Genomic DNA, 12,234 nt, shown 5'->3' on the forward strand with positions numbered 1-12,234 from the left:
AGCTCGCCTCAAGGGTGACTCTCACAGGCACATACGTGGCAGGGGAGCCGCGGGTCCCGCCGGACGCGAGCGCTCTCAGTGCTGGTGCCCGGCTCGTCGGGTTTTGTGGCAATCAACAAACACCAGCGCTGACGGATTTAGGTAGAAAAGGAAACCCAGAGGCAGAAAACAGGCAGGAATAGGGGGAAGTAAGACACGCCCCACGTCCTGCCCCGCGAGGACTCTGTACCGTCCCCACCACGACTCTGTGGATGACTGCCCCGGCCCGGGCCCTGTCACCAGACCCCGTGACCTCAGGGACAGAACAGACACAGCCCCGCACTTGCATGTGCACCTGACAAGGACAAAGTTGTGGGATTCGTGCGGGAAACAATCAGCTTAAGCCGCACCTAGACCAGGCACAACTCAACGTCTCCCACGGCACCCACGGCTCTGTCCCCACCTGTGCCCCTATGCCCGCACTTCCTCAACCTGGAAACCCCACCCGGGTCCACGAGCCTCCGGAATGGTCTCCTGCGTCATTCACGTCCCTGTGCAGCGCCCCCCCCCCCCCCACAGTGCTCCAGGACCGGTCTACGTGACCAACAGCATGTGGCGGAGCGATAGCATTCCACTTTTCCAATGAGGCCGCGAAAGGCTGCAGCCTCTGTTTTGGGCTGTCTCCGTTTCCGAGCCGTGTGTGAGGACCAGGAGGTGAGGCAGCCCCGCGGACACCTCACTGCAGCCTCACGAGGCACCTGGAGCCAGGCCGCTTGACCAGGCGTCTCCCGGCTTCCTGACCTTCAGCCACTGCTCAAGAAAGTGCCGGCTGTTGTACGTTGCTGGGTGCCGGGCTGATTCGTTACACAGCAGTAGGTAACTCATACACACCCGCAATCACCCTCGGGCGAGTTCGCAGGAGGTTCCCTGGTTTCTTCCTTCCTGCTCCCCCGCCATCGGCCACTGCCCTGTTACGGGACTCACGCGGCCCCTGTGGGTAGGTCCACTTATCCACGCTCCTTGACAGTGGGGATGGTGCCTGTTCTGAACAGAGGTCCCTAAGATTATTTTCTCTTTTTCAGGTTGACCTCCTGGGTTACGTCTGGGACGCTAAAGGTGCGGGTTGAGTCGGTGAGAATCAGAGCCGAGGCAACACAGATGCCTGTGCCAGGGTTCCTGGCAATGTCTACCCTCCCCTCCAGCTTCACAGGGCATGGATGGACGCACGGCTACTTAGGACGCACGGCTACATAGGACGCACGGCTACTTAGGACGCATGGCTACATAGGACGCATGGCTACTTAGGACGCCCGGCTACATAGGACGCACGGCTACTTAGGACGCACGGCTACTTAGGACGCACGGCTACTTAGGACGCATGGCTACTTAGGACGCACGGCTACATAGGACGCACGGCTACTTAGGACGCACAGCTACATAGGATGCACGGCTACTTAGGACGCAAGGCTACTTAGGACGCACAGCTACTTAGGAGCTGATCCTACAGAGGCTCTTAAGTCACAGCCAAAAACATTCCTTATAAATGTCTGTGGTTCCAGACGCTCTGAGCTCCCTGCGGAAGGAAAAGGAGGAAATATGGAAGCAGGGACAAGGGTGAGGCAGGAGGCGGCAAATGGTTGAGAGATCCTCTCTCAAAGTGTCCAGGTCTGTCTCGGGTCTCCTGGGTCCCAGAGAGCTAACGCCCGGGGAACCGACCCCCAACCGGAGGTGCGCTCAGGATGAGCCCCGCTACACAAGAGGCACTAGAAACCACACGAAACCTTGCTCACGGGCACTCAGGAGGGCATGATTCTGACAGAGGAGGGGGGGTGAAGGAAAAACCCGAGGACCACCATGTGGGCACAAGGCTTCTTTGGGGGGGTGACAAAAATGTCCTACAATGAGATCTTGGTGACGGCTGCACAACTCTGGGAATAGACTGAACACCACTGGCTTGTACACTTTAAATGAGTGAACTTTACGCTACGTAAATTATATCTCAATAAAGCTGTTTTTAAAAAAAGTGAACCTCGCGATTCTAGGTGCTTTGTGATGTGCCTCTTTCTCCTGGATTTTAGAGTCAGACAGAGCCAGGAGGCATCCCAGCTCCGCCATGGCCACATGAGTCTGCCGGCCTCGATTTCCTCATCTGTAAAATGGGGGTAAAGGGGGTAATTTTTTTTTAATGTTTATTTTTGAGACAGAGAGAGAGACAGAGCACAAGCAGGGGAGAGGCAGAGAGGGAGACACAGAATCCGAAGCAGGCTCCAGGCTCTGAGCTGTCAGCACAGAGCCCGAGCTGGGGCTCAAACCCACAGACCTCGAGATCGTGACCTGAGCCGAAGCCGGACGCCCAACCAGTCGAGGCCACCCAGGCCCCCGAGACTCTTTGCTTTTGAGGGAAGAGAATACCCTGCACTTTTCTCCCTTAGGGTTTTCTCTGTGCTGTTCAAACATCTAGAACATTCTCTCCTGCCTCCTTGCCTGTTCATTCTGTGCCCTTCCTCATTCTTGGGTGAAGCCTTTCTCTTCGCCCCCGTCTGAATGCAAATGGCAATCAGAATGCTCGGTACTTCTATGTCCGGAGAGGACAGTGGTGGCCTGCAGAAGGCACCTGCCAATTTGGCCATGAACTCTCACTCAGAAGCAATTTCCAGGCACTATATCTCAGGTGTCCATGGAAAGCCCCTGGAGGACAGAGACTGTGACTCAGTCATGTTTGAGGTCTGTCTCCCTGCCCCCAAACAGTTAAGAAGGCCTGACTCAAACCAAGTCCTTGGCAAACACAAGGATGTGACTGTCTATTCTAAGCGGCCACAAAGCACACCCCCTGTTTCTCCCTCTCCCCAGCCCTAGCGGGTTAAACGGTGCCCCCCAAAAAGACATGTCTACCTCCCCACCACCAGAGCCTGCGAATCTGACCTTATTTGGGAAAAAAAAAAAAAAAAAGAAAGAAAAGGTCTTTGCAGATGTAACCAAGTGAAGGATCTTGAGATGATATCATCTCGGGTTATCCGTGTGGGTCCTAAATCCAAGGAAGTGTCCTTATAAGAGAGGAAGAGGGAACACAGAAGAGTGGCCACAGGAAGACAGAGGCAGAGGCTGGAGGGGTTCAGCCACCAGCCCAGGGACACCTGAAGCCCCCAGAGGCTGAAAGAGGCAGGAAGGAGCCTCCCCCGGAGCCTCTGGGGGGAGCATGGCCCTGCTTCTTGATTTGGGACACTGGCCTCCAGGCCGTGACGGAACAAATGTCCGTCATTTTAAGGCCCCCGGTGGGTGGCCCTTTGTAACAGCGGTCTCTCCAAGGCCAAGGGAGGGTTGAGGCTGAAGGTAGAGGCTGAGGACTCAGCTGGCCCACCCTACCCCACCCCTTCTCTCTGGTATTGGTAAATATTCTGTGGATGGTCGGCTAAGGAAGCACCATGGGGCTGGATGTAATACCGAGGTCTTTATTCCACACCCGGCTCAGGGTCCTAATCCCCACACCCCCCTCCCCGCCACGGACTTAGGACCCAGCCTAAGACCCTCCACGTCTCCCCATCTCCCACCTCTCTCTACAGGCTCCCAAGTCACGAGGCTGCCCAGGAGTCGGTCCCCCGCCCCCAGCATGAGGACTAAAGGTCAGCGCATCCCTCTGGGTCAAGGACAGACCCCTCCCGGGCAAGGTGCTCCTTGCTGAGGGCGTCCTACATGCTCAGTACTGAAGCAGGAGAGGGAAGGGAGCCGGGAAGGCCCTGGGAGCCGGTGGGACGTCAGCTGTCGGCTGCATCTAACGTTGCATTTTGCCTGAAAGCTCTCCAGCTGGTACTTCCAGCCTTCTCTCTGGGTCAGAAGGAAACCAGGCAGCTCAGTCCAAAGGCGCAAAGGGCAATAAATACCCAGAGTCCTGGGGGCACAGGAATCCCACCCCCCCCCCCCCGCCAGGCGGGCAGGCCCAGGGGCCCTCTCTCCTCTAGAAGCTCCAACTACACTTAAATGTTTAAGCCAGGCTCCTTGACCCTCTCCATCCTCCCCGTGGGCAGGCGGTGCTCCAGCCGTGGGCTGACGCGGTCAGCCTCCCGGCTCGTTACACTTGTGCCTCTCGGCTTCTAGCCGCATCACGTTGACCCACGTCTTTGGCCAATGTCACTTGTGATTGCCTCCCCACTTCCCCTTGAGTAGAGAGTGGATCTTTTTACGCAAAGGGATGTCAGGCACAAGCCCTGTTCATCCAGAGACCTGAGCAGTGCCTTGCGGGACCGGCCCTCTTGGACCCAGCAGAACCGGGGCCCCCCCCCCCCCCACTTTATATCCTTTGGTCTTGTATGGCCGCTTGTGCCCCTGATGGACGCGCTTCCTTTTTAAGTAAGCTTGTCTACTCCTTTGCCAGGGTGAGAAGGAAGGAGGGAAGATTAACACGGCTCGACTTCTCTTCAATTTAAAAATGCATTCTAGGATTTAGGTCTCCTGTCCGCGGCCAGCTCAGGAGAACTCAGCAAGTAAAAGCAAGTTACAGACTAGAGAGTCATTTTTAAATCCTCTTTCTGAATGTAAACGGAGATGTTTAATCAATTCCACATACACCACGCACCACATGGCCTTCCTTCTGCACAAGAACAAATACATGAATGAATACATTTAACAGGCCTTGACATACACCAGGCCAGGCCGGGCTGCTCACTGCTTCACACATATTACCTTAATCGCTCTGCTCCGTGGCCTTGGGAAGAGTGAGGCCATACCCCATTTTACACATGAAGACAGGGGTTTCCCCAAGACCGCACGGCTCCTGGCAGATGCATGTGGGTGACGGGCTTGGCCGCTTCGCAAACGTGGCTGCAAGCTTCCTGATATCTTGAAAAAAGGGCTCGGCTTTGCATGAATTCTTGAAAAGGTAGATTATTATCCTTATCGGCTTCAAAGGCCCCTGAAATTGTTCTGACGGTGCCCACGACACCGAGGGAGGTGCAGGCTAAGGGCATAGACACGCTGCCGGCCGCATGAGGCTGGATAAGGTGCCTCAGTTTCCCCACCCACCAAGTGTGTTTCTGAGGTTTGTTTGGAAGGTGAAATGCACGACAGCAATGAGCTTGGGGGTGGGGTACCTTGCAGGAGAAGCGTGGAATGAGGACAGGTACGTGAGTGAAGGATGGCTCTCCAAATTTTGCAGTAGGTCCTAGGCAAAAATGGGCATGCATCACATTTTGGGGGGGGAGGGGGACAGCCTTTCCCTCCCACCCCCATCCCCCCTTTGGTGATTGTGGGGAGAGCCATCTGTCCACTGGGGATTGGGGGAGGTGGCGCTATCTGGGGCCCTCTCACCCCTCCCAGCAGGGGGGAGGGACCTCAGCCTAGCCCCAGTCCTATGGGTTCCAGTGGGACCCAGGAGGCAGAGGCAGGCATCCTGCCCGTCAAGGTCTTCTGCTCAGGATCCAGGGATGCGCTGGACTCTTTATCTGGAACCGATCCTCAGAAAAAGACCCTTAAGGACTTTACAAAAAAAAAAAAAGTTATAGCCAGCTTATTGGGCTTTTCCCTATGGGCTAAGCTCCTCCCAGCTTCCCAATCGACTGAGCCACCCACTGAGTTTGAAGAAGGAAAAGGAGGCGAAAAGGATCCGAAGCCGCCGCAGCTCCTCTGACGAGCTTTGTCACCGCTGGGAAGGCACTCGTCTGGTTCGGTCGTGTTCCTCAGATGGACAGTCACCCAATTACAAATAGCAGTGGGGCCTGAGACTCTTCCGGCCCGCCTTTACAAATGAGTATGTCACCACTCCAGCAGTACAACTCGTTACGTTTAAAAACACAAAAAACAACAAACAACAAAAAAGCGATCTATGCAGAGGAGAGAGAGGCGAGGGCTGCTGGGTAGGGTGGCTGGAACTGGCCTCCGCGCCCCGCACCCTGGGAGGTCTGCACGCGCTCCGGGGCCGCGGATGCGCGCCTTCTCCAAGCCCTACGGTAAGCGCGGCGCGCAGAGCAACCACGTGGCGGCGGAACCGAGGCCGGGCGGGAATGTGCGGAATGCGCGGCGCGGCCCTGAGCTGCTCCGGAGCCAAGGCCCAGGTTCCCGGGAGCGCGCTCTCGCCTCCCATCTCTCCCCAATCGGACCGCACCCCGGCCCCCCGCCGATCGCCCAGGACTCGCGGGAGTAGGTCGAACCCCGCGCAAGCACCCCGGCGGGGTTTGGTGTTAGACCGCGGCCCTTTGGGCCCCTCGGACTCCGCGTGCCCAGAACTCCCCAGAGGGTCCAGACCCGCGATCCGCCCCCGGCCCTCACGGCGCGAGGCCAAGGGACCCAAGAGCAGGGGTGCTGGGCGTTGGGCGTGCAACCCCAATTTGCGCACCTGGAAAAAAAAATTGTCCTTCCCTTTCCCCTCCTGGCAAGTGTCTGGAGCCCCAGAACTCGGAGGTTCCCCATAATAAAGACCCCGGCCATCCCTCCACCCACCCCCAAGGCCAAAGCGAAGGCTGGGAACGCTTTGGGGCATCCCAAGGGCACAAAGAAGCAGGCACGAGGATGTGGGGTCCTCCCCCAACACGGTCTCCGGGAAAGCGCGGGGTTGGGGAGCGAGTGACAAGTCCTCCAAGGCGAATGAGGGGGCGGCCAGCCCTTCCCGGGCGGGGCGGGAGCACGCGGGAGTCCACAAGGGTATCAGTGCGGGTCCTCGTCCGGGAAGGTCCGGCGCGGATGAGCCACCCCTCTTGCTTCCGCGGCGCCCCCGCGAGTCGCCGCAGCGGCGCTCCGCGCCCTGGTCAGGGGCGGGGTCTGCTCCACCTCGGGTAGGCCTTGGCCCTGCCCGGCCCCGGGACACGCGGACACGTCTTGGCCTCCTAGGTCATTACCCCCGCCCCCCAACCGATTTCTTTACCTCGGTTGGAGGTGGTTATCTGCTCGGTCTGGGCTCCCACTCCGCGACACTTGGCTAGAGACCGGCCAGGGGCCTGAGCCAAGCAAGAGTCCAGGGAATTCCTAGCGAACTTTGGGGTTTCATACAATAGCTCAGGACACCAGGCGATGCGTTTTGAGGGACGAAGTTCAAGGCGTTGGATTCTTCTTTCACCCCTAAGACTGCACCTTCTTCCTAGGGAAACCGGGGGCGTTGTGAGCCACCACTCCCACACCTGTTGGGGTTTGCCCTTTAACTCCGGGCACATCGTGCCCACAGCCCTCAGAGCTGGGAGCGGAGTGCCCCGTCCCCGCATCCCGCCAGGCGGACGACCGGGACTCGGGTAGGGGGTTAGTCCGTGTGGGGCTGGAATTAACTCTCAGGGGCTGAAACGCACATGGGCGGCTTGGGACGGTGGGAGGTGCGGCTGCCCCCGTTCCCAACGTGGGACCGTCCCCAGGTGGGCGCCGGAGCCGGAGTTCGTCCCGGCACGCCCCGCAGCTTTGGAGCGCCCGGGTGGGCACCGCAGAGCCCAGGCGGAGCCACTGCGGCAGGCACGTGGACCTCCGGGCGCGCCCGAGGCGAGCAGGGTGGGGGAAGGGGAGCCCCCGCGCCGGGGGACCCCGTGGCCAGCATTCGGAAGCGTTTTCCAGAGCGACTTAAGGGCTTAACAATGGAAAACTCGCGGAGCTGGAGCCAGGTCCTTTCAAGTTGCCGCCAGGTATGCGGCTGCAGGTGACCCCACCTGGGTGCGCCAGCTCGGGTCCTGTGTGGGGTGGGCGGCTGCGGGAGGTCGAGGCCGGGGGAAGAGCTCCACTGGGCCTCGCACCCCCCTCCCCAAAGCCCCACCGCGGGCCGGCGCGCAGCCGCAGTGCGTCCAGGGGTCGGCGCCGCGGCGGGCCGGTTCCTGAATGAACGCGCTCCCTTCCCCCGCTGAATGAAGGTTCCCACAGCCAGGGACGGTGGCAAACGCGCCGGCCGCGGAATTCGCCCTCTCGGGGCCGAAGATCCACCGCGGCCGCCGTCTCCCCTGGGGGTGGTGAGCGAGGGGGCCAGGAAAGCGGGAAGGTGATTTCGGTTACTTTGGCCTTTTCTTTCCAACCAACGTAGTGCCTTCCCGATTGGGCCGCTGGCCCTTTGTCTCCAAATAGTCACCGAGAAATAAACGCAGAGCACTTTAAATGAGCCCAGGACTCGCAGTTCCTGCTTCGTGGTGGGGTTTTTTAAAGGCAGTGCAAAATTAAACTGCAACAGAAAAGTGTTTTGTTTTTTTTTTTTTTTTAAGTTGCTTTTCTCTTTGGGACACACACACACACACACACACATTAAAATAAAAACGCGCCCTCGGCTCTCCTAGAAGCGGCCACCCTTAAGGGCCCGGAGCTGTCGGCCCCCTCTGCAGCCCCAGGGACGCGTTTCTGGGCTCCCCGGGGTGGGGGCTGGGCCGCTGGCGTTCCGCGCCAGGCCCCAAATTCCTGCGCCTCCCCCGCGGGTTCCTGGACGGCTCTTCACGCTCGCCGGCCGGGCTTGCACTTTTGCGCCCGTCCCTGAGCGGGGAAATCAACGAAGTTCCTAGTCGAGATCTGCCCGGTCCGCCTAGTAACAGCGCCGCGCCCCCATTGGCTCATGCTAATTCCAGTTTCCTCTGTCTTTCTCCCGGGTTAGGGGGAAGCTCCCTCCCGGACCCGGAGCCCGTTTAGCCGTAGTGAGCGAGCCTCTTTATGACCCGCTGCCCCTCGCCGTCGCCCGCCGCCCCGGGCCGGACCGGACCGAGGCGCTCGCGGGGCTCGGTCCCCTCGCCCCCCGGGGCAGAAGCGGCCCGGTGAGAGCGCGCAGCCCCATAAATCATCGGGGCAGCCGCCCGGTCGGGATTTTATGAATGAAAAAGCAGTCGGGCCGCCCTCGTGCGCGGGCTGCTGCTGCGAGGCACCGGCGTGCCCGGGGCGAAGTTGAGCGTGGGTGCCCGGGGAGGGGGAACACGGCGGTGGGCGCTCCCCGCCCGGGCCACCCACCGCTTACGAGGCGTGAGCCGGGGGTAATTACCCTCCTGGACCCGGAATATTCGTAACCCTAATACCCGGCGGGGGAGGGGGAGCGGGAAGAATCAGCCCCCCCCCCGCCGGGGGGGGGGTGTCCTGTCTTGCTGCGTGTGCCCTTGGCGAAGGGGAGGGGGCTTTTTCATCCGTATTTTTTGAGCCTTTACTGCTAAGAGGATACGACGGTTTGATGACGCTCCACTATGTCCAGAGGGAAGTAAATGAAGTTTTCTTAAGTGGGGGCAGGTAGTGTAAAAACTTTTTTTAAAAGTTAAGACAGGGCAAAATGTCCTTTTATTTAAAAAAAAAAAAAAAAAAAAAAGCAACCGAAGAAGACTAAATCTTAAAAACTTTTTTAAGACCACTTTTCTGTGTTCTTTTGTATATCTCTTAGTTTAGCGATAACATTGGGTTCCCTCTGGTATAACCACAAATACGTATAGATTTTGTTTAAAACCAGATCAGTACACCCATTTCTTTAACTTGGAATTGTTCTAATTTTTGCCAGCCCCTGCCATCCCCCCACAGGCTCACGAATGCAGCCCGGGGCTGATTGTAAAAGGTGCAGAGGTGTCCAAACCCCCCAGCAAAACCGATTAGGAAGCTTCTGGTGGTCTTGTCACAGAGACGCGACTAATATTTCCAACGATTTAATTTATTTTTAATTAAAAAATGAGGCAGGACAGAGACAACTAGTTTTCGCAGCCTTCCATCCAGGGTGTTTTTCTAGCTGTTAAATTGCCGGGACGGGGGTGGGGGGCTGGGGAGATTGGGGATCCCTAAAAGGATGTACTGGTCAAGGTAGGGAGCCAACTCGCAGATCCCCCAGGCGAGGAGGACAGGATGAAGGAAATGCTGGCCACCATCTTGGGCTGCTGCTGGAATTTTCGGGCATTTATTTTATTTATTTTATTTTTTGAGCGAGCTCATGCTAGGCTGAAATCCCTTTAGGGTTTAGGGATACCCCTTCGGGCATTTGCAACGACCCCCCCTCGCGCGGGGAATGAAGCCTCCACCAGGGTCGCGGACTCTGCTCCGCGTCCCTGAATGTTAAATGGTTCCTGAAATTTACACGTGTTAATGAAAATGAAAGAAGATGCAGACGCTGAGATTCCTTGGCCGCCTGTCCGCCCGTGGGTGCCCTCGTGGCGTTTTCGGAAATGCGCCCATTCTCCCGGCTCGTGTATAGGGTGTCGCCGGGCCCCAGAGTCCCCCCCCCCACCATGCGCTCTCCCCTGGCTGCGTGTGGCCCACCCCCCCCCGTTGTCCCCCCTGCAAAGCCACCTCCACCCACTCCCCAAATCCCAGGGGACCCACCGGGGAGGGCAGACACCCTTGCACCCCTCTTCCCCGGCGGGGAGAAAGGCAGCCTCGGGCGATTTGCATTTCTATGAAAACCAGGCTTCGGGGGCAACTCCGCCGCGGGGCAGGCGCGGCGCCTCCGGGATGGCTTTTGGGCTCTGCCCCTCTCCGCTCCCCGGCGCTCGGAGCCCGCGCCCCCTCCCCCTGCGCCCGCCCCCCCTCCCCCCCGCCCGCTCCCATTCTCTGCCCGGCTTTGATCTCTGCTTAACAACAGTAACGTCACACGGACTACAGGGGAGTTTTGTTGGAAGTTGCAAAGTCCTGGAGCCTCCAGAGGGCTGTCGGCGCAGTAGCAGCGAGCAGCAGCGTCCGCGCGCTCCGGCGAGGGGCAGACGAGCTCGAGGGAGCGCGGGACAGCGGGAGCTAAAGCCGAGCGCGGACCGACCCGGGACCCACCGCCGTCCCCAGGCCGCCCAGCAGAGCCCCAGCCATGGCACACCAACTCTTATGCTGCGAGGTGGAGACCATCCGCCGGGCGTACCCCGATGCCAACCTCCTCAACGACCGGGTGCTGCGGGCCATGCTCAAGGCGGAGGAGACCTGCGCGCCCTCGGTGTCCTACTTCAAGTGTGTGCAGAAGGAGATCCTGCCGTCCATGCGGAAGATCGTGGCCACCTGGATGCTGGAGGTGCGGGGCTTCGGGCCGCTTTCTTAGGACCTTTCCTGCAACTTGTTGCCCAAACCCACATTTCTTTGCCGCTCGTCTCCCTCCCTTCTCTCCCACCTCAACTTTGAAGTTTGCCGGGGTGTTGCTAGGAACCGCATTTTCACAATATATAGATATTGTGGGTATTTTTTGAACGGGGAGGAGGTGGGGGTGGGGTCGATTGAGATTCCCTATCCTGGCGGGGGGTGGGGGTGGAGCGGTCGGGGAGGGGTCCCCTTCGGGGAAAGCCAATGCCAGGGGCACCCCAGTTGGCTCGAGGGTGCGGGCCGGCGGCCTGGGCGCCCTTTGTGGCCCCTGCCTGAGCCCGAGCCCCCTCGCCTCCTCTCTGCGCGGCCGCGAGCCGCCTGCTCCAGGGGGAGGGGGCATAGATTTGATTTTTAAATTAATATCCACGGACACGTATGCAAGGGCCGCTCGTGCCAGTATTATGCGCCATCTTTGTTCTTTTATTGCAAAGCAAAAGTGTTTATTAATAATTGGGGGCAGGGTGGGGGCGGGGAGCGGCCGGCGAGGCGCTGGGGCCGCCGCGAGGGGCCGCGCGGCCGCCGGGAACCGGAGGGAGGGGCGCGGGGACGGAGCGCGGGCAGCTTGGGGGGGACCCCGCTCGGGAAGAGGGGCCCCTTTGTTCAAGCTGCGAGTCCCGGGGCGCCCCGCACGGCCAGCCTGGGCCGGAGAGCACGCCGAGCTGCAAGGTCGCGTGGCCCCCCAAGACGCTGGGGATTGACCCCGGTCTGCAGGGGTCTCGGCTTGGGGGACCTGCCTGGAGCAAGCCGGCGGCCCGGGGCACATTTTCAGGTCTCCGGTGGGCGCCCGGGGGACCCGCAGATATTTTAAAATAATTTTTGAAAGTGCGGCGTGGTGCCCTTGCGAGAGGGAAACGGCGCCCGCGCCCAGGGGGAAGGGGGGGGCCACCGAGTTTGAATTCCTGGGGCTCTCCCCGGAGTCTGCAACGAGCTCTAGACCCCCGGCCTGGGTAAAGGGCCGCCCGAGGGTCATTTTCAGGGGTTTTTTATGTACTCAGTTATTTTTTTAATATTTTTAAATATTTTTTGAAAAGATGACGTCTGGGGAAATGCGGCGCGGCGGCCTGGGACGCCACCTTTGTGTCTCGCAGGCGCTGTGAGCGCGGCGCCCGGCCCCGCGGCCCGCCCCGCGGCCCCGCACCCCATTTGGAGCGAGCCCCGGCCCGGCGGTCCCCGGAGCACCCACGCGGGCCGGGGTCGCTGGAGCTGGGGTGCGGGGCGGGGGGGCGGGCGGCGGGGGTGGGCGCCGCGGTCACCGCGGTTGCGGGACCGCTGGGTGTTTTCCCAGGCCGCCGCGCC

At 59.8% G+C, this 12,234-nt stretch overlaps 1 protein-coding gene and 1 long non-coding RNA gene across 3 annotated transcripts in view; one reads left to right on the forward strand and one right to left on the reverse strand.

The window, feature by feature from the left end:
- Window positions 1–4,493: 4,493 nt before the first annotated feature.
- Window positions 4,494–5,413, reverse strand: LOC121023848 (uncharacterized). The gene is made up of 2 exons (XR_005787521.1): window positions 5,064–5,413; window positions 4,494–4,812 (listed from the first exon to the last, which is right to left on the reverse strand). It is a non-coding gene; the product is annotated as an uncharacterized LOC121023848 (long non-coding RNA).
- A 5,058-nt stretch (window positions 5,414–10,471) lies between these two features.
- CCND1 (cyclin D1) overlaps window positions 10,472–12,234 on the forward strand; it is an 11,787-nt gene continuing 10,024 nt past the window's right edge. Inside the window, exon 1 of one of the 2 annotated variants that reach the window (XM_040466036.1) lies at window positions 10,472–10,873. In XM_040466036.1, coding sequence (XP_040321970.1) covers window positions 10,676–10,873 — 198 coding nt within the window. In that variant the 5' untranslated portion in view covers window positions 10,472–10,675. The remainder of the gene's footprint in view (window positions 10,874–12,234) is intronic. The other variant, XM_040466037.1, reaches the window with a different exon arrangement.

The sequence above is a fragment of the Herpailurus yagouaroundi genome, unplaced genomic scaffold (assembly GCF_014898765.1).
Source record: "Herpailurus yagouaroundi ecotype Mexico unplaced genomic scaffold, PumYag 569, whole genome shotgun sequence".
In the NCBI taxonomy this organism is placed as follows: Eukaryota; Metazoa; Chordata; class Mammalia; order Carnivora; family Felidae; genus Herpailurus; species Herpailurus yagouaroundi.